This window comes from Pituophis catenifer, unplaced genomic scaffold, assembly GCF_029215685.1.
Source record: "Pituophis catenifer annectens isolate HBS135680 unplaced genomic scaffold, rPitCat1.0.hap2 SCAF_9, whole genome shotgun sequence".
Classification (NCBI taxonomy): Eukaryota; Metazoa; Chordata; class Lepidosauria; order Squamata; family Colubridae; genus Pituophis; species Pituophis catenifer.
The window spans coordinates 19,729,728-19,749,632 of NW_027256889.1; the positions used below are offsets into that span (position 1 = coordinate 19,729,728).

Below are 19,905 nucleotides of genomic sequence, written 5' to 3' on the forward strand. Positions count from 1 at the left end.
AAAGACAGCCGTGGATCCAGGAGGACACCCAAGTTGTGAGCCCTCTCTGTTGATTTACTGTTTTCTTCCCCCGTGGAATACTCCTGATACTCTTACTAGAAGAATTTACTTTCTTCTAGTAAAGTAAAGAATTTACTTTATTAATAAAAATAAAGGAGCAAACCCCCCCCCAAACAATCTCTAGTATTACTTCCTAGAACCATGATGGTGAACCTATGGCATATGTGCCAGACGTGGCACGCAGCGCCCTCTCTGATGGCACGCGAGCCGTCGCCCCAGTTCAGCTCCACCGCGCATGCACGCGTGCCTCCTGCCGGCCAGCTGGTCGTTGGGTCTCTGCCACGTATCTGCGGAGGACGGGGTGCATGGCATGTGCAGGAGTGGGGCAGGTGCAAGGGGCATGCTCGCATTTGCGCGAGCATGTACGGGGGGGGCGCACGCGCATTGCATTTTGGGAGTTTGGGCGCTTTGGGCACTCAGTCTGGAAAAGGTTAGCCATCACTGTCCTAGAACGTCTCTGATCCCATACAGGGTGTTCTTGGGTCTTCTTAGAAAATACGAATCAGGGGTGAAATGTAAAATTTGTTACTACCGGTTCTGTGGGCGTGGCTTGGTGGTGGGGTAATGTGACTGGGTGGGTGTGGCCAACTTTTTTTTTTTTTAACTTTTCAAAGCATTTTTTCTAATGCTTTGAAAAGCCTCTCTGCCGATCAGGCAACTCAGCTGGGATCGTCAGAGACTTTTCAAAGCATTTTTTTTGCCACCTCTTGTTCCAAGAGATTGCAGAAAAAAATGCTTTGAAAAGCCTCTGAGGATCCCAGATGAGCCGCGCGATCATCAGAGACTTTTTTTTTTACTTTTAAAAGCATTTTTTCATCGGAAGAGGTTGTAGAATAAATGCTTTTAAAAGTTAAAAAAAAAAGCCTCTGATGATCGTGCGGCTCAGCTGGGCATGGGGGGGGGGGACGGCCGCAGGGATTTTTGCTACCGGTTCTCCGAACCACCCGCCGCCATCGCTACCATATCGGGCGATCCGGTCCGAACCAGGAGCATTTCACCCCTGATATAAATGATGGGAGACTGCTTCCCAGTCTTTAAAACTACTTTCCCCCCCCCTCCCCATGCTATCCTCAGCCCCCCCCCCCCTTCCCCAAAGACAATATGGGACGAAAGAGTTTGGGAACATGAGAAGATGAAAGCAAGCCACTCCCACTACCAATTTCCCAATCAATCAATCAATCAATCAATCAATCCTTTGGCAGAAATTCTGAGCTATGCAGATGCTTTCATGGCAGCGTACCCAATGTTTTCCAAAGCATGGAATGCCACCAGACGAAAAGCATTGCTATAAAGCAGGGGTCTCCAATTTTGGCAACTTTAAGCCTGGCGGACTTCAACTCCCAGAATTCCCCAGCCAGCAAAGCTGTAAAGAGTTTAAAATACATTTTTGTTCTCTTTCTACTTTCGCCATAGCAACTGGTACATACTGTCAGTTACGGAGGGAATTACCTTCTCAATGTGGGGCCCACCAAAGAAGGACAGATTGCTCCAATCTTCCAAGAGAGGCTCCTGGCCCTTGGCACATGGCTGAAGGTGAACGGGGAGGCCATATACGAATCCAGGCCTTGGAGGACCCAGAAGGAGAACCGCAGTGAGGAGACCTGGTAAGGCAAAGTTCGTTGAGACAGACTCTTGGCTGCACTGAACAGAACAGAACTAAGAGAGTTGGAAGGGACTTTGTAGGTCATTTAGTCCAACCCCCCACCCAAGCAGGAGACCCTACCCCATTTCTGTCAGATGGCAGTCCAGTCTCTTCTTGAAAGCTTCCAGTGATGAAGCTCCCACAACTTCCAAAGTCAACTTCTGTTCCCTGGGTTGATTGTTCTCGCTGTCAGAAAATTTATCCTTATTGCTAGGTTGAATTGCATTGTCTCTAACACTTCTACGAGCAAAAATTTGGCATTACAGGTAGTCCTCGGCTTACGACCACAGTTGAGCCCAAGATTTCCATTGCTAAGTGAGACAGTTACTAAGTGAATTTTGCCCCCATTTTACGACATTGCCTGCCACAGGTGTTAAGTGAACCACTTCAATTGTTAATTTAATAATCTGTTGTAAAGGGAATCTTGAATTCCTCCTTGACTATGTTTGTCAGAAAGTTGCAAAAGGGGATCAGGGGAACCTGAGACACTGCGACCATCATAAATACCTGCCAGTTGCCAACCACCTGAATTTTGATCACGTGATGCTGCAGTGGTTGCAAGTGTAGAAAACAGTCATGCTGTTTCACTTTTTTCAGAGCTGTTGTAACTTTGAACAGTCACTAAACGAAATGTGCTGTTTTGGTCCGCCAGCAGCCTGCGGAGCTGGCAGCGGAGTTGGACAGTGAGGAGACTGGGGAGGAACATGGGCCAGTCCTGGATGCTGGGGAAGGCCCGGACGAGGGCTCTGCGTCGGAGGCAGAGATGGGGCCAGGGCCATCTGGGAGTGATGCGCGGACTCCGGAGTCGGACATCAGAGAGGCAGAGGAACAGGAGGAGCTTGTTCCTAGTGCACGCATGCGCAGAGCTGCCAGAAGGCACGAACAGTTAAAACAAAAGGGACGACTCAGGAGTAAGGGCTGGAGATGATTGGTCCCTCCCATAAGGCTTAAAAGAGGAGCAAAGGCACATAGGCCCTTTGCAGGAAAGCAACGTTGTTAATTCTGTTCCCAGTCGGCATCTCTGTTTGATTCTGGACTCTGTGTGGCTTTGCCAAGTAAGTCTTTGGCAGTGTCAATGGAAATAAAGGTTGGTGATTATCCTGAAGGACTTCTCCCAAAGGACTTTTTACAACTAATTGGGACTCAGCTGTGAATGAACATAATTCACAGTTGTTGCAATAAAAGAGTTTTTTGGGACTACTCGTGTATTTTAATGACTCAGGAAGCCTAGGTCACAACATCTGCAGTCAATCACTGCCTGTATCTGCTTAGAAACAAGAGGAGGTGTCATCAGATACACAAATGTTGAAGTTCTAAGCAAGTTTCTGTAATTTTCTGGGCGGAGATTAGATCTTCTTCAGGAGATTGATACGATTACAGGGAATCTTCTATTTTTCAAAGTTATGATGGACCTCTGTAGGGGGTGGGTGGGGGAGACATTCCAGATTCAAAGTTCCATCTCCCCCCTACAATCAAACGACCTCACTTAGCCGCATCCTGCGCTCATGTGACCACACCTTACGAAGTTTTTGGTGAAAACAGGAATTTTCTTACCGTTTTCATCTTAACAACTGCAGTTTCACTTTACAACTGCAGTGATTCATTTAACAACCACTGAGAAAAGCTTGTGAAATCTGATCCGCCACGTGGGTTGACCTGCTTTAGAACCATCCCAAGTTATGACCGTGATAGGTAGACTCCATTAAGGTCGTAACTCAAGGACTACCTGTACACACTTTTACCTTAGAAGTGGGCATGTTTTTGCCTCTCTTTTGGGGGCGGGGGGTTACACTATGAACATTCAGAAAAAATCGCTGAAAGAATAGTCATCAAACTTCTCAGTTAAAGTTTAAATGTGTATTATTTTTACTGAGGTAGTAGACAGCAACCTTTGCAAGAAGCTGCATGTGATTTGAAGATCCGGGGGGAAAAAAACTGGTTAAATACAGATAACTAGTGTAAATTCAGTTGACTGAGCATTAGAGCCCCCTCCCCTCTTTTACTGTTCACAGTCCATGAATATTTGTTTTCAAAATTGGCTTTTTGTACTGTTTTGTGCTACTTTGGACTTAGTGACTGGGACGTGCCTAGATTAAAACCTTTTGCAACTGCTGTTCGAAGGACTCTCCTAATACCCCTCCCGTGCTCAAAAATAATTAAACTTTAGGCTTTGTTTATTTTAGTTGACTTGCTAGTGCTTTGATGGATCTGTGGAAGGTAAGAGAAAGATGGTAGGATTTCATATGAAAACCTTTTATTTATTTGTCAAGCATGTATAAGATAACAGATATACCGTATTTTTCAGAGTATAAGACACGCCTTTTTCTTCCCTAAAAGGGGGTGAAAATTTGGGTGTGTCTTATACACCGAATGTAGCCCCGCCCACCCACTGGCCCCCACCCTTTGGCTTCTGCCTCCCAGCAGTTTACCTCCTTGTAGTAAGCAGCAAGAAGAAACAGCCCATTTCAGCTTCAGCACAGCCTAATTAGCACAAGTTGATTGTCCATTCGGATTGGCCTCCCGACTGTCCGCTGTTTCAGGCTGCAGGGATTCCCATTGCCTATTGCTGCACGGGCCTCTACTGCTTGCTGCAAGGAGGTAAATTGCTGGGAGTAGATTTTTTTTTTTTCTTGTGCTAATCAAGCTATGCTGAAAACGAAAATGAAAGTAAAGCAGGCTGTTTGCTGCAAAGAGGCAAAATTGCTGGGAGGCAGAGGCAGATTTCTTTTTCTTGTTTTCCTCACCAAAAAAAGTAGGTGCGTTTTATAATCCGGGGAGCATCTTATACTCCGAAAAATATGGTAAGTATAAACATGATTGTGAATTCAGGAAATGGATACGAATAAATGGGGACAGTAGGACAGGGATGGTAGGCACGTTGGTGCACTTATGCACGCCCCTTACAGACCTCTTAGGAATGGGATGAGGTCTACAGTAGACAGTCTAAGGTTAAAGTTTTGGGGGTTTGGGGAAGAAACTACAGAGTCAGGTAGTGCATTCCAGGCATTGACCACTCTGTTGCTGAAGTCCTATTTTCTGCAATCGAGTTTGGAGCGGTTTACCTTGAGTTTGTCTCTATTATTTGCTCGTGTATTGTTGTGGTTGAAGCTGAAGTTGACAGGTAGGACGTTGTAGCAGATAATTTTATGTCCTACGCTTAGGTCAGACGGAAGGCGGTGTAGTTCTAAAGTTGTCTAAGCCGAAAATTTCAAGCCTGGTGGCATAAGGGATTCTGTTGTGAGCAGAGGAGTGGAGGACTCTTCTCCAGTGGTGAAACGTAAAATTTGTTACTACCGGTTCTGTGGGCGTGGCTTGGTGGGAGGGGGGGTTTAATGTGACCGGGTGGGCGTGGCCAACTTTTTTTTTTTAACTTTTCAAAGCATTTTTTCTACAACCTCTTCAGACGAAGAGGTTGTAAAAAATTGCTTTTAGAAGGCTCTGACGATCCCAGCTGAGCCGCACGATCATCAGAGGCTTTTTTTTTTTTTTACTTTTAAAAGCATTTTTTTCGGCCGAAGAAAAAATGCTTTTAAAAAGAAAAAGAAAAAAGCCTCTGATGATCGTGCGGCTCAGCTGGGCATGGGTGGGGGCAGGGATTTTTGCTACCGGTTCTCCAAACCACCCACCACCATCGCTACCGGATTGGGCGATCCGGTCCGAACCAGGAGCATTTCACTCCTGCTCTTCTCGTGAAATACCTCTAGACTCGCTCTTCTCGGATTCTAGCCCAGCTGTGAAGGAGTGACCCGTGCGCTCCCACAGAGAGGGCCTCCTCGGGGTGCCATCAGCCAAACAGTGTAGGTTGGTGACCCCCAGGGGGGAGGGCCTTCTCTGTGGGGGCACCTACCCTCTGGAATCAACTGCCTCCAGAGATAAGGAGAATCCAAGACCTCAGTGCCTTCCGCTGTGCCCTTAAAACCTTCCTTTTTCAGCAAGCCGGGCTGGCCTAATTTTTTAAGTGTTTTTAAGTGTTTTGTTTATTGTTTTTAATTAACGGGGCCAAATTTATATATGTATATTTTTAACTGCATTTTAATATTTGTATTTGATGTTTTTACTTGGCTGTTCACCGCCCTGAGTCCTCAGGGAGAAGGGCGGTATACAAATTCAAAATAAAATAAAATAAAATAAAATAAACAAGGAAGGATAGAGTTTCGGCGGCATCTCAAGACAAAGAGAACATTAGAAGAGCCTCTCTCTGCAGTGGCAGTTTGTGGAAAGTTTTGCGCAGGCCTTGCCAGGTTCCCTGCCATGTTGTTGACGGCAGCAGTTGGAAAAACAAGGACGGACTGTAATGCAATATTTGCATGTTTAGAGGGTGTGCAAGGCTGAGGGTTTCATCACACGGGCTGATCAGCCCCGGCGGCGTGTGAGAAAAGCTAAGTGTTCTGGCCTTCACCTTCAGTCAAAGTGATCAAGGGAAGGAGTTGCACAAGTGAAAGGCCTGTTATCTCCAAGGGGGATCATGGCTGCCTGTTTCCATATTTCCACGTTGCTTACCACAATTCAAGTGTTTTGCCTTATGTTCCTCTCCAGGTATACCTCAAAGGGACCCGCAGTCTATGCTATTTTCTTGGTGTGGCCAAAAGATAATGTGCTGACTCTTTCATCACCTGTTGTGTCTGCAAGAACTCAGGTAAGCAACATGAAAAATAAAGCCGGTTTGGAAATAACCTAGAGTTGCACATTGTGTGATGTTTTGGGAAATCTTAATTCGTTTTGTAAACTAGGTCAGCTTCTTTTCCACAACAACACAGAAGTCTCTTTTTTAAAAATATAACTTTTTATTATTTTTTATAAAAACAAACATTTAGTACATCTATCGCCCCCTCCCCGTGACATCTCCGTGTTATCTTCGGCAGTTCTTCGTCTTCTTCTTCCAAAAAAGGAAATTTCTTCTATCTTGATCTTCATGTCTCCTTACTAAGACAAAATTCTGCCTATCAAATTTTTAAATATAATCATAAAACATTTATCTTCTATATCTCTTTTCCAGCCAATGATAAAAACAGTTCCATATCCTATAATACTCTATCTCTTCCCTATCTTTAATCATCAAAGTCAATCTATTCATTTCTGCACAATCCATATTTTTTTTATCACCTCCTCTTCCAAAGGTATTTTCTCTGCTTTCTAGTTTTGAGCATAAACAATTCTTGCAGCTGTTATTACATGTATAATCAAATAAGTATTTTCCTTACTAATCTTTTTTAAAAAAAAACAAAAACAGAGAAGTCTCTCACAACAATAAATTACGCACAGAGAAAAGCCAAATCTGCAGGGTATCTAAAGCAAGATTAATATCATCAAAACATCAAAAAAAACCCAACCCCAACATTTCCCCCAAACAAAACAGTTGCTGATAAATGCAAATGTTTTTTTTTTAAAAAAGCAGAACATAAAACCGAGAACCGGTAACGGAAATTTCGAGTAGTTCGGAGAACCGGCAAATACCACCTCTGGCTGGCCCTAGAGTGGGGTGGGAATGGAGATTTTGCAGGAGTGGGGAGGGAATGGGGATTTTGCAATATCCTTCCCCTGGAGTGGGGTGGGAATGGAGATTTTGCAGTATCCTTCCCCTGGAGTGGGGTGGGAATGGAGATTTTGCAGGAATGGGGAGGGAATGGGGATTTTGCAATATCCTTCCCCTGGAGTGGGGTGGGAATGGAGATTTTGCAGGAGTGGGGAGAGAATGGGGATTTTGCAGTATCCTTCCCCCAGGAGTGGGGTGAGAATGGAGATTTTGCAGGAATGGGGATTTTGCAGTATCCTTCCCCTGGAGTGGGGTGGGAATGGAGATTTTGCAGGAGTGGGGAGGAATGGGGATTTTGCAATATCCTTCCCCTGGAGTAGGGAGGGAATGGAGACTTTGCAGTATCCTTCCCCTGCCACACCCACCAAGCCAGGCCCACAGAATCCAATGGATTTCACCACTGCATTACATGCTCCGAAGCACTTTGGGGTATTCAGTCCAGAGCACTGTGTGACTCTTTTCACCAGGAAAAAGATGATGTGATTTTACTGAATGCACAGGAAGTTTATTTTGCCATTTAACATATCTCTGTTGAGAGGGCATTCCACAATTATCATTTTTTTGGCTTTCAGCTAGCCAAGAAACCTAGAAGGAGGTAAACCTTTGCAGCTAGTAGCTGATTCAGACAACGAGGAGGCTGGTGTGGTGCTGCGCCAGCAGCCTGTGCAGCTGGCACTTGAGTCAGAGAATGAGGAGACTGGAGAAGATGTGGTGCCAGAGGCACGGATTCAGCCAGGGCCTTCAGAACCTCCAGAAGCTCCTTTAAGTGAAGAGGATGAAGAGGAGGAGCCTCTTCTCGATGCACGAACGCTCAGAGCTGTTAAAAGGCAGGAGTGGCTCCTCAGGAGGAGGTCTCCTCAAGAGTAAGGCTTGGGGGCTAATTGGCCACTCCCTTAGCCTATTTAAGGAGGAACGCCGACTGAAGCAATTTGCACGGAACAACTTAGTTTACATTCCTTTGTGCCTTGATCTTAATTCTGTGCAAATTGCTTCTGGGCTTTCTGCCAACCATAGTAAGATTAAGATTATTTATTCTTTGGATTCTTGCAGGTTGTTAAGAAAGTTAATTAACAGCCTTTGTTTTTTTTTTTTGTTTTTTTTAATTTGATTTATGTGCCGCCCTTCTCCAGAGACTCAGGGCAGCTTACAATGCGTTAAGCAAAAGCCTTCATACTTTTAGTCAGTTTATTGCCCCCACAATCTGGGTCCTCATTTTACCTACCTTAGAAAGGATGGAAGGCTGAGTCAACCTTGAGCCTGGTGAGATTTGAACTTGCAGTAATTGCAGGCAGCAGATGTAAGTGGATGTTAATAACAGTGCTTTAGTCTGCTGCGCTACCAGGGCTCCTAAGTTTGAAGAAAAAACTGATTTTATTTTAGTAAACTAAGGTTTGTACAGACTGTGTGTGCTGCGTTCTTTGGGGTCTGTAGCTGGGGCAGAACAGACTTACATTAGTTCATTCAGTGACCGTTCAAAGTTACAACGGCACTGAAAAAAATGACTTATAAATGTTTTTCACACTTACGACCATTGCAGCATCCCCATGGTCATGTGATCAAAATCCAGACGTTTGGCAACTGGTTCATATTTATGACGATCACAGTGTCCCAGGGTTCCGTGATTCCCTTTTGCAACCTTCTGACAAGCAAAGTCAGTAGGAAAACCAAATTCATTTAACAACCATGGCACTCACTTAACAACTGCAATGATTCACTTAACCAGTGTGGCAAGAAAGCTCGTAAAATGGGGCAAAATTCACTGAACAAATGTTTCACTTAGCAACAGAAGTGTTGGGCTCAGTTGTGGTCATAAGTTGAGGACTACCTGTAGGAACTCAGCTTGTTTAACTTACTACAGGAGGAAGAATATATACGGGACGAAAGCCGTCTTGAAACTCTCCAAATCTGACAAATTTTAGATTCATGCTCTTAAGATTTTTAATTAAAAATAAGTAGTTTATAGTTACTGTTAAGAACTTGAAAAATCCTATTTCTCAATCGATTAGAGGAAACACTCTTACTAGGGCAGTGGCTAGTAGCTGGAGGGATGCCAGACTGTTCCTGTAATAGGCAGGAAATGAAATGACTTAATGAGCAGCTTGCGGAATTCACATTGTTAAATTGTTTTGTCTGGTGGTTCTTCTGTGTTGTAACTGCGGTGTATCTTTTGATCAGTCATTTTTAATAGTCTAATGCTAACATACCATCGAGGGATACAATTAGATTATATTCTTGGGAAAGAAAGGAAGAGATATTGTTTTATGGCTGTTGGCATTTAACTGATTACCAGAGTTGGAAGGGACCTTATAGGTCATCTAGTCCAACCCCCCACTCAATCAGGAGACCCAGAAATGCTCCCGGTTCGGACCGGATCGCCTGATCCGATAGTGATGGAGGCGGGTGGTTCGGAGAACCGGTAGCAAAAATCCCTGCCCCCCCCCCCCATGCCCAGCTGAGCTGCACAATCAGAGGCTTTTTTTTTTTTTTACTTTTAAAGCATTTTTTCTACAACCTCTTCGGCTAAAAAATGCTTTTATTTATTTATTTATTTATTAGATTTTTATACCGCCCCCTCTCCCGAAGGACTCGGGGCGGTGAACAGCCAAAATTAAAAAACATACAATATAAACAATTAAAATACGTTTAAAACAGAATTAAATCCAAAATGGCTCCCCAATTTAAAACGCCTTACCCATACCCCTATAAATAAGATGAATTTAAAATTTAAAAATTTAAAATTTCCACATTTAAAAAGGGGGAAGATTTAGGCCAGGCCAGCTTGATAAAATAGAAAAGTCTTAAGCGCGCGGCGGAAGGTGCGCAGATCCGGAATCCTACGTATCTCCGGGGGGAGCTCGTTCCAAATCGTAGGTGCCCCCACAGAGAAGGCTCTCCCCCTAGGGGCCGACAGCCGACATTGTTTGGCCGACGGCACCCGGAGGAGCCCCTCTCTATGGGAGCGTACTGGCCAGTGGGAGGCTATTGGTGGTAGCAGGCGGTCCCGTAAATAACCAGGTCCTAAGCCATGGAGCGCTTTAAAGGTGATAACCAAAACCTTGAAGCGCACTCGGAAGACCACCGGGAGCCAGTGCAGCTCGCGCAGGAGAGGTGTTACATGGGAACTCCATGTCGCTCCCATCACCACCCGCGCGGCCGCACTCTGCGCCAGTTGGAGCCTCCGAGTGCACCTCAAGGGGAGCCCCATGTAGAGAGCGTTGCAGTAGTCCAGACGAGAAGTAACGAGGGCATGAGTGACTGTGCGTAGAGAGTCCCAATCTAGATAGGGACGCAACTGGCGGATCAGGCGAACCTGATGAAAAATCCTCCCGGACACGGCCGTCACATGCTCTTCTAACGACAGCCGTGAATCCAGGAGGACACCCAGGTTGCGAGCCCTATCCGTGTGGGACAATGATTCGCCCCCAATAGTCAGCGATGGCACTAGCTGACTATATCGGGACGTCGGAAACTCGGTCTTGGATGGGTTGAGCCTGAGCCTGTTCCTCCCCATCCAGATCCGTACGGCCTCCAGGCACTGGGACATCACTTCAAGGGCATCGTTGGGGTGGTCCGGGGTGGAGATGTACAGCTGGGTGTCATCTGCGTGCTGATGGTACTTCACCCCAAAACCATGGATGATCTCGCCCAGCGGCTTTACATAAATGTTGAACAAAAGGGGCGAGAGGACCAATCCCTGCGGCACCCCACATATGAGGGGCCTCGGGGTCGACCTCTGCCCCCCTGTCAACACAGACTGCGACCGGTCGGAGAGAAAGGAGGAGAACCACCTTAGTACGGTGCCTCCCACCCCCAACTCTTCCAACCGGTGCAGCATGATACCATGGTCGATGGTATCAAAAAGCCGCTGAGAGATCTGCCAGGACCAGGACAGAGGAGCAGCCCCTGTCCCGAGCCCTCCAGAGATCATCAACCAATGCGACCAATGCCGTTTCCGTGCTGCACCCAGGCCTGAAACCCGACTGGAACGGATCCAGATACGACGCTTCATCCAGGTACTGGGGAAGCTGTCCCGCAACCACACTCTCAACAACCTTCGCCACAAAACGAAGGTTGGAGACTGGACGATAATTAGCCAATATTGCCGGGTCCAGGGAAGGCTTCTTGAGGAGGGGCCTCACCACCGCCTCCTTAAGGGCGGCGGGGAAGACACCCTCGCCCAATGAAGCATTTATAATCCCCTGGAGCCAGCCTCGCGTCACCTCCCGGGAAGCCAGCACTAACCAGGAGGGACACGGGTCCAACAAACATGTGGTCGCGTTCAATCTACCCAGAATCCTGTCCACGTCATCTGGGGTCACAGGATCAAACTCATCCCAGATAACAGTCTCAAGACCTGCCTCCGTCACTCTCGCTGGATCTACCCAGTCGGAGTCCAGACCTTCCCGAATCTGAGTGATTTTGTCATACAGATACTGAACAAAGTCCTCGGCTCTTCCCTCCAAGGGGTCCTCCCGCGCTTGCTGGTGGAGCAGGGAGCGGGTCACCCTAAACAGGGCGGCCGGGCGATTATCTGATGACGCAATAAGAGCAGCAAGATGAGTACATTTTGCTGCTTTTATCGCCACTAGGTAAATCCTAATATGGGATCTAACCAGTGTCCGGTCTGATTCAGAAAGACTAGCTCTCCAACTACTCTCTAGGCATCTTTTCTGGCGTTTCATCTCCCTCAGCTCCTCGGTAAACCAAGGAGCCAGGCGAGATCCACGCCGGGTCAGAGGCCGCAAAGGCACGACTCGATCCAGGGCCCCAGCGGCCGCCCTATCCCAGGCGGCCACTAGGTCTCCAGTCGAGGCGTGAGCCAGAACCTCAGGAATTGGCCCAAGCTCCGTCTGGAACCTATCGGGTTCCATCAGGCGCCTGGGGCGGTACCATCTTATCGGTTCCGCCTCCCTGCAGCGGGGTGCCGCGGTACGAAGGTCAAGTCGAAGGAGAGAGTGATCCGACCATGACAAGGGCTCGATGACCACATCCCCTATCTCAAGATCACTCAACCACTGTCCAGAGACAAAAACCAAGTCCAGTGTGTTTCCCCCAGTGTGCGTACGGCCATGAATTAGTTGGGTCAGATCCATGGCCGTCATGGAAGCCATGAACTCCCGAGCCACCTCAGACGTCTCACCCATGGACGGCAGGTTGAAATCCCCCATGACCATAAGTCTGGGGGTATCAACCGCCACCGCGGCGATAACGTTGAGTAGCTCAGGCAGGGTTGCTGCCACGTGGCAGGGAGCCAGGTACGTGATCAGCAAGCCCATCTGAACCCCATGGCCCCACTTCACAAGGAGGGACTCACAACCAGCTGTCTGAGGTACAGTGGTCTCCCTGGGCCTAAGGCCTTCTCTAATAATAACCGCTACTCCCCCGCCCCTCCCCTGTGACCTCGGCTGATGGAATGCGTGGAAGCCTGGTGGGCACATTTCTACCAGAGGGACCCCTCCCTCTGGGCCCAACCAGGTCTCCGTAATACCCGCCAGGTCCGCTCCCCCCTCCTGAACAAGATCACAGATGAGGGGGGCTCATTTACTTTTAAAAGTAAAAAAAAAAAAAAGCCTCTGATGATCACGCGGCTCAGCTGGGATCATCAGAGCCTTTTAAAAGCATTTTTTTACAACCTGTTTGGCCGAAGAGGTTGTAGAAAAAATGGTTTTAAAAGTTTAAAAAAAAAAATGGCCACGCCCACCCAGTCACATTACTCCACCACCACCAAGCCACGTCCACAGAACCGGTAGTAACAAATTTTAGATTTCACCACTGAGGAGACCCTATACCATATCTGACAAATGGCAGTCCAATCTTTTCTTGAAAGTCTCGAGTGATGAAGCTCCCACAATTTCCGAAGGCAAGTTCTGTTCCACGGTTATCCAACATCTTCTTAAAAACTTCCAGGGTTGGAGCATTCGCAACTTCTGGAGGCAAGTCGTTCCACTGATTAATTGTTCTAACTGTCAGGAAATTTCTCCTTAGTTCTAAGTTGTTTCTCTCCTTGATTAGTTTCCACCCATTGCTTCTTGTCCTGCCCTCAGGTGCTTTGGAGAATAGCTTGGCTCCCTCTTCTTTGTGGCAGCCCCTGAGATATTGGAACACTGCTATCATGTCTCCCCTAGTCCTTCTCTTCATTAAACTAGACATACCCGGTTCCTGCAACCGTTCTTCATATGTTTTAGCCTCCAGTCCCCTAATCATCTTTGTTGCTCTTCTCTGCACTCTTTCTAGAGTCTCCACATCTTCTTTACATCGTAAAAGTCCTAATGCAGCTCCCCATTGTTAAAAGTTAGACATGATCAACTTAATTTCTTTAGGGGTATCTTTCTCTCTAAGACAAGTTTGTAAAAATGAAATGGACTTTTATCAGTCTTGATGTAAGCAGTGGTGCCACGAGAATCCTGTCCAGGCATTTGCACCCATGCCTACCTTTCCATTGCTCTCTTTTCCCTGGGAATATTGTCCAAGCGTGAATTTTCTGAAATTGTTGTGCAGTTCTTCACTTTAGCTGGTCATACTGTCTAGTGTTGAGCAGACTTTTGTGTGATTTTTGGTGCAACTGATGCTCTGAAAGCATTAGCTTGTGGGTGAAGGGGCTTCAGTTTCAGGATTCCGTTTCAAACTTTATAATCCTCATTTAGTGACAATGGCGATAAAAAAGCCACTTTATGACCAAGCCTGACATTTACAACCTCTGCAGGTGTGTAAAGCAAAGGAAAAATGAAGTGAGATCCTAAGCACAGTCATGGTTTCTCTTAGAAGGCGCTTCATTTAATGACTGAATTGCCAGTTGTCGCTAAATGAGGACTACCTGTACAGACATACAGTTTTGGGCTGGATATACTTGAAACTTTTAGACCCGCATGCTCTATCAGTGATTATTACCTATAACTGATCTAAAGGGATGCAGTGGCTCAGTGGCTAAGATGCTGAGCTTGTTGATCGAAAGGTCGGCAGTTCAGGGGTTCAAATCCCTAGTGCCGCGTAACTGGGTGAGCTCCCGTAACTTGTCCCAGCTTCTGCTAACCTAGCAGTTCGAAAGCATGTAAAAAATGCAAGGAGAAGAATAGGGACCACCTTTGGTGGGAAGGTAACAGCGTTCCATGCGCTTTTGGCGTTGAGTCATGCTGGTCACATGACCCTGGAGACGTCTTCGGACAGCGCTGGCTCTTCGGCTTTGAAACGAAGATGAGCACCGCCCCCTAGAGTCGGGAACAACTAGCACGCATGTGCGGGGAAACCTTACCTTTACCTTAACCCAATATTTATATATAGCTTTTATGTTTTTATAACTTATTTGTACACCACCCAGAGTCACTTTGTGAGGGAGATGGGTGGTTTCTAAATGGGAGGGAGGGAGGGAGGAAAATATTGTTGCCAAAAAACCTTATGTGTGCCTACAGTCTCTATGAGCCGATCCCAAATGAAGGAAGTTTTTTAACCTTTTGTTTCTTATCCTTGGCAGATCACCATGTTGGGATTCTTCAAGCCTTTAAAATGGCAGCCATCACCACAACAAGGATTGCAGGTCTTGTTGCCCTCAGAAAATCGTTGGCTTCTCCCAATCAAGCATGGCTGGGTGGTGAAACTGCTTGGAGTATCCTGATGGGAAAGTTGGAAAGAAATCACAGAATGACTGCCTGTCCTTTTTTCATCTCTTGCTTAAACCTGGTGATTAAGAGAGCCTGAACAAATCTGGAAGAAGTTGCAATTGCAGAATGCTTTAGCATTTCCAGGCTGGCCATCCTTGTGCTCACCCTTTTCAAAAGGATGGTTGTAAATTAGATACCCGACTTGAGTTAATCTCAATATAATACAGAAAGCCAAAATTGGGCTGAGATACATCGAAACTTCGCTTCAGTGGGAAAGAAAAAATGTCTCAGGGAAATTATAGTTTCTGGCACAAAACTGGCTGTGGAAAAGGCCTTAGTTGCCATTTTTTCCCAACAGGAGCTGGCTTTGAAATGCAAATCTACTTTGCTCAATTAGTCCTGGATGAAAAAATTATATGAGGTTGCTTCAGAAAGTGACTTCAAAAGCCTCCACACGGGTGAAATCCAGCAGGTTTTGACAGGCTCCGGAGAACCGGTAGCGGAAATTTTGAGTAAGGAGTGGAGAGGGAATGGGGATTTTGCAGTATCCTTCCCCCAGGAGTGGAGAGGGAATGGGGATTTTGCAGTATCCTTTTCCTGCCATGCCCATCAAGCCATGCCACGCCCACCAACCCACGCCCACAGAACCGGTAGTAAAAAAAATTCACCACTGCCTCCACAGAAGTTCTGGCTGAGGCGGAACAGAGAAGCCTTGAAGCTACACTTAAAAATAAGCAGGAGATGAAGGGAACACAGAATGATCTCGGACGGCTAATAGCAAACCACTAATAATAGATCCCATTATGGGGCAATAGAGAACGATATGCCAGGTGTACTGAAATGATGAAATTACTTGAGGAGAAGAAAAATAATGTCATTCTTGGAAAGTGAAGTATTATGACCCAAGATTTGTTTTTGGGATTTCAGTATTGGGCAAGGCAAAGGGCTCTCCTGGAATAGGGTCTAATGTTACGTTTGTTTTCATGAAAGTTACATTTTAAAAAAAAAATCCCATCTGCTGGTTCCACCTACGGAGATGACAGATGCAGTCATTTCTTACTTTCTAGTCTTTTGTTGGCCATTCTTGCATCCAGGCAAGATTTGGCAGCTCAAAAGATCCAGTTGAAACAACAGCATATTTACTAGGCCCCTTTTTTTTCAGCCATAGGTTTCAGCCAATCGTTCTCTATTTTTGCAAGCCTGAATCTACTTCCCTTGTGGGCTTCTCATTCAATCTTCCTTCACTACTACCTTCCCTTTTGAGTTCGTTTTTAATAAAGAAGATAGGAGAGGAAATACACTTCCCTTCCATCCCTCAAGGATGGTTCTGGTTTTTCTTTTTTTTTTTTTCCCAATAATTTTTATTAATATATTCTATACACCAATAAAATAAACAATCCTGCCACCATGGTATAATGTGATTACATTGTCCTTAAATAAAAAGTCATTCCTTTATACATACATATTTGCCATAATATATATACAGCATCATATATCTATTCTATCCCACCTTTTCTGGACCCAATCGTACCATAATTCCAACTGTTATAAAATTCTGAATCTTTTTTACCATTGATCAATCTAGTTAATCTATATGATTCCGCACACTCATTAATTTTATATATTATTTTCAAATCCATCAGTAAGTATTGATTTTTCCACTCCTGCGCATACGCTAATCTTGCTGCAGTAATAATGTGAATCAACAAGAACCATATATCTGATTTTCACCCACCCAGAGCCTCCACACGAGCCCTGTATTACTTGGCATCCAAAACGGGCCACGTGGAGACTCCTGGGAAGGGCAAGGCGGCATGGGCGTGTGCACGTGACTTCCGCATGCGGGGCAAAGACCCAAGAATCAGCTGGCCGGTGGGAGGCACGCGCGCATGCACGGTGCAGCTGACCTGGGGCGACGGCTCACAGGCCAACAGAAACGGCTCCGCGTGCCACCTGTGGCACGCACGCCATAGGTTCTCCATCACGGAATTAGCCAATCCAAATAGCTTTTAAGTATTGTGTGGCCGGCATTTTGCAATTCTGAGAACATCCCCTTCCCATTCCAGTAACGGCTGATACCAGTGGTCAGATAAGACCGGGAATGAGAAAGTGGGCGAAGAGACTAGAACCAAATTTCCAAAAAGAATAGCCTTTTGCATGCATAAATTAAGTCAATGCTGGTAAATTAAGGGGGGGAGGAATACAGTATTTGGCGCACCATCTGCAGCCAGCGACAGCTCTCCATCGCCCGGTGCGTTCCCACAGGGAGGACCTCCTTGGGGTGCTGTCGGCCAGACAATGTCGGCAGGCAACCCCTAGGGAGCGGGCCTTCTGTGGGCGCACCTACTCTGTGGAATCAGCTGCCCCTGGGGCTCCGGGTGGCCCCTGACCTTCACTCTTTCCGCCGTGGCCTTAAAACATGGCTATTTCGCTTGGCTGGCTTGGACTGAAGGGGTTTTAGAGGGGATTTTAATGGTTTTTATAGTTTTTATTGGGTATTTTTAAAGGAAGGATTGGGCTTTGTGTGTTTTATTGTTGTGAGCCGCCCTGAGTCCTTTTGGAGATAGGGCGGCATATAAGTCCAAATAATAAATAAATAAATAAATAATAAACATATAGACTGTACAGGTAGTCCTTGACTTACAATATTTCGTTTAGTGACCATTCACAGTACTGAAAAAGTGATTTATGACTCTGTTTCACAGTTACAACCTTTCCAGCGTCCCCATGATCACGTGATCAAAATTCAGATGTTTAGCAACTGGTTCATATTTGTGATGGTTGCAGTGTCCGAAGCTCATATGATCCCCCTTTTGTGACCTCATCAGCAAAGTCAAGGGGGAAGCCAGATTCACTTAACAACCAAGTTACTAACTCATCAACTGCAGTGATTCACTTAATAACAACTGAGACAAGAAATGTTGTAAAATAGGGCAAAATTCACTTAACAAATGTCTCAGTTAACGACATAAATATTTATTTATTTATTAGTTCAATTTATATGCCGCCCTCCTCCGAAGACTCAGGGCGGCTTACAATGCACTTATAGCAATACCCTTCATTCTTTTGTATATACCTGCTTATTAGGGCTTTTGGCCCCCCATAAGCGGTGTTTCTACAAAGTCAGCTTATTGCCCCCACAATCCGGGTCCTCTGTGTTGGTCATAAGTCAAGGACTACCTGGGTAATGTTGCAAGAGATGATTCTTATACAGATTTCTGCAATGTATCAATCATGGTGCCTTTTAATTTTTTTACTATCGGCTTTTAAATGGTTTTTTTTTAAAAGAATAAATATTGAAATAAATGTTTGCATTGGATTCGCTTTATGGTGCAGCAATCCTTGGAACAAATTTGAGTAGAAATATTACTTTTGGCAAGATTGTTGGAATGTTTTTTGGGATCATCTCAATACTGTTCTGCAGGAGCACACATTTTTGTAAAGCTACCTGTAAAAATGCCTTTCAACTGAAAGAAGAATTTTGCCATCACCCTGCCAACAAAAGTGCGTATAGTCAAGGTTTTCCCAGTTGCAATGTATGGCTGTGAAAGTTGGACCATAAGAAAGGCTGAGCACCAAAGAATTGAGGCCGTTGAACTCTGGTGCTGGAGAAGACTCCTGCGAGTCCCGTGGACTGCAAGGTGATCCAACCGGTCAGTCCTAGAGGAGATCAACCCTGACTGCTCTTTAGAAGGCCAGATCCTGAAGATGGAACTCAAATACTTTGGCCACCTAATGAGAAGGAAGGACTCACTGGAGAAAAGCCTGATGCTGGGAACGATTGAGGGCAAAAGAAGAAGGGGACGGCAGAGAACGAGGTGGCTGGATAGAGTCACTGAAGCTTAAATGGACTCCACAGGAAGGCCTGGAGGAACGTTGTCCATGGGGTTGCGATGGGTAACACACAACTTCGCAACTAATAACAACAAAAGTTGAAAGACAAAGTATGTGTCACCCCAAATATTGTACTTCCCCCCCTCCAAATTTTATCTCTTGAGAGGACTGTTGCAACTAACAGAGACAATGGATGTAGTATGTCAAAATTGACTCGCAAAACACCTCTTTTCTGAGCTCTCAGCTCGACAAAGAAACACGGGAGGGAGGAAGGGTATGATGGGAATGTGTGGGAAGCTGGGAGGGAGAGAAGGAATTCAAGTGAGCAGTTTGCAGCTTGAGAAAATGTTACAACCCCAAGGTCATGAGCAGAAGATTTTTGAAAGGTACAGTCTGTTTTCCCAAAATAAAATGCTTGACCTGGATTGGTGGACAATGGACACTGGGCGGCTTGTGGGGGGGGGGGGGGAAGGGAGTTTCATTATACTTCATTATGCACTACTATTAATCTTCTCACTGTTCCCACCACCCATCTCTTTCCACTTATGACTGTATGACTGTAACTTTGTTACTTGTATCCTTACGATTTATATTGATATTGTTTCCTGATTGCTTATTTGTACCCTATGACTATCATTAAGTGTTGTACCTTATGATTCTTGATGAATGTATCTTTTCTTTTTATGTACACTGAGAGCATATGCACCAAGACAATTTCCTTGTGTGTCCAATCACACTTGGCCATTAAAAAATTCTATTCTATTCTATTCTATTCTATTCTATTCTATTCTATTCTATTCTATTCTACCCTTTCCTATACCATTCTGTTCTAATATTGTATTCTATTCTACTCTACTCTATCCTTTCTTATCCCATTCTGTTTTAATATTCTACTCTACTCTACTCTACTCTACCCTACCCTACCCTACCCTACTCTTTTCTATTCTATTCTATTCTATTCTATTCTGTTCTGTTCTGTTCTGTTCTGTTCTGTTCTATTCTATTCTATTCTATTCTATTCTATTTATGTTGTGCTTCATGTGGAAACCTCAGAACTGGCTTTTCTTCTTGAAGAATGGATCTCTCAGTAAAGTTTTACTCTTCGTAATTAAAAAAAAAATTCCCAAAATTTCCTTTTGCTGTGCAGACCAAGCGGACGGTTGGCATTGTCGCTCTTTCCCCTGAGCCAAAGCAATCCCTGCCCTGTTCCTTTCATTACTTTGGATCGGTTTTGAAGTGAT

At 45.4% G+C, this 19,905-nt stretch overlaps 1 protein-coding gene across 3 annotated transcripts in view; it reads left to right on the plus strand.

The window, feature by feature from the left end:
• The window catches only part of FUCA1 (alpha-L-fucosidase 1), a 30,699-nt gene extending 12,550 nt beyond the window's left edge, over window positions 1-18,149 (plus strand). Inside the window, exons 6-8 of one of the 3 annotated variants that reach the window (XM_070949251.1) lie at window positions 1,474-1,664; window positions 6,239-6,338; window positions 14,704-18,149. In XM_070949251.1, the coding sequence (XP_070805352.1) occupies window positions 1,474-1,664; window positions 6,239-6,338; window positions 14,704-14,844 (432 nt within the window). In that variant the 3' untranslated portion in view covers window positions 14,845-18,149. Of the gene's footprint in view, window positions 1-1,473; window positions 1,665-2,299; window positions 2,834-6,238; window positions 6,339-14,703 lie in introns of those variants that run through there. The other 2 variants (XM_070949252.1, XM_070949253.1) reach the window with 2 other exon arrangements.
• Window positions 18,150-19,905: the final 1,756 nt, after the last annotated feature.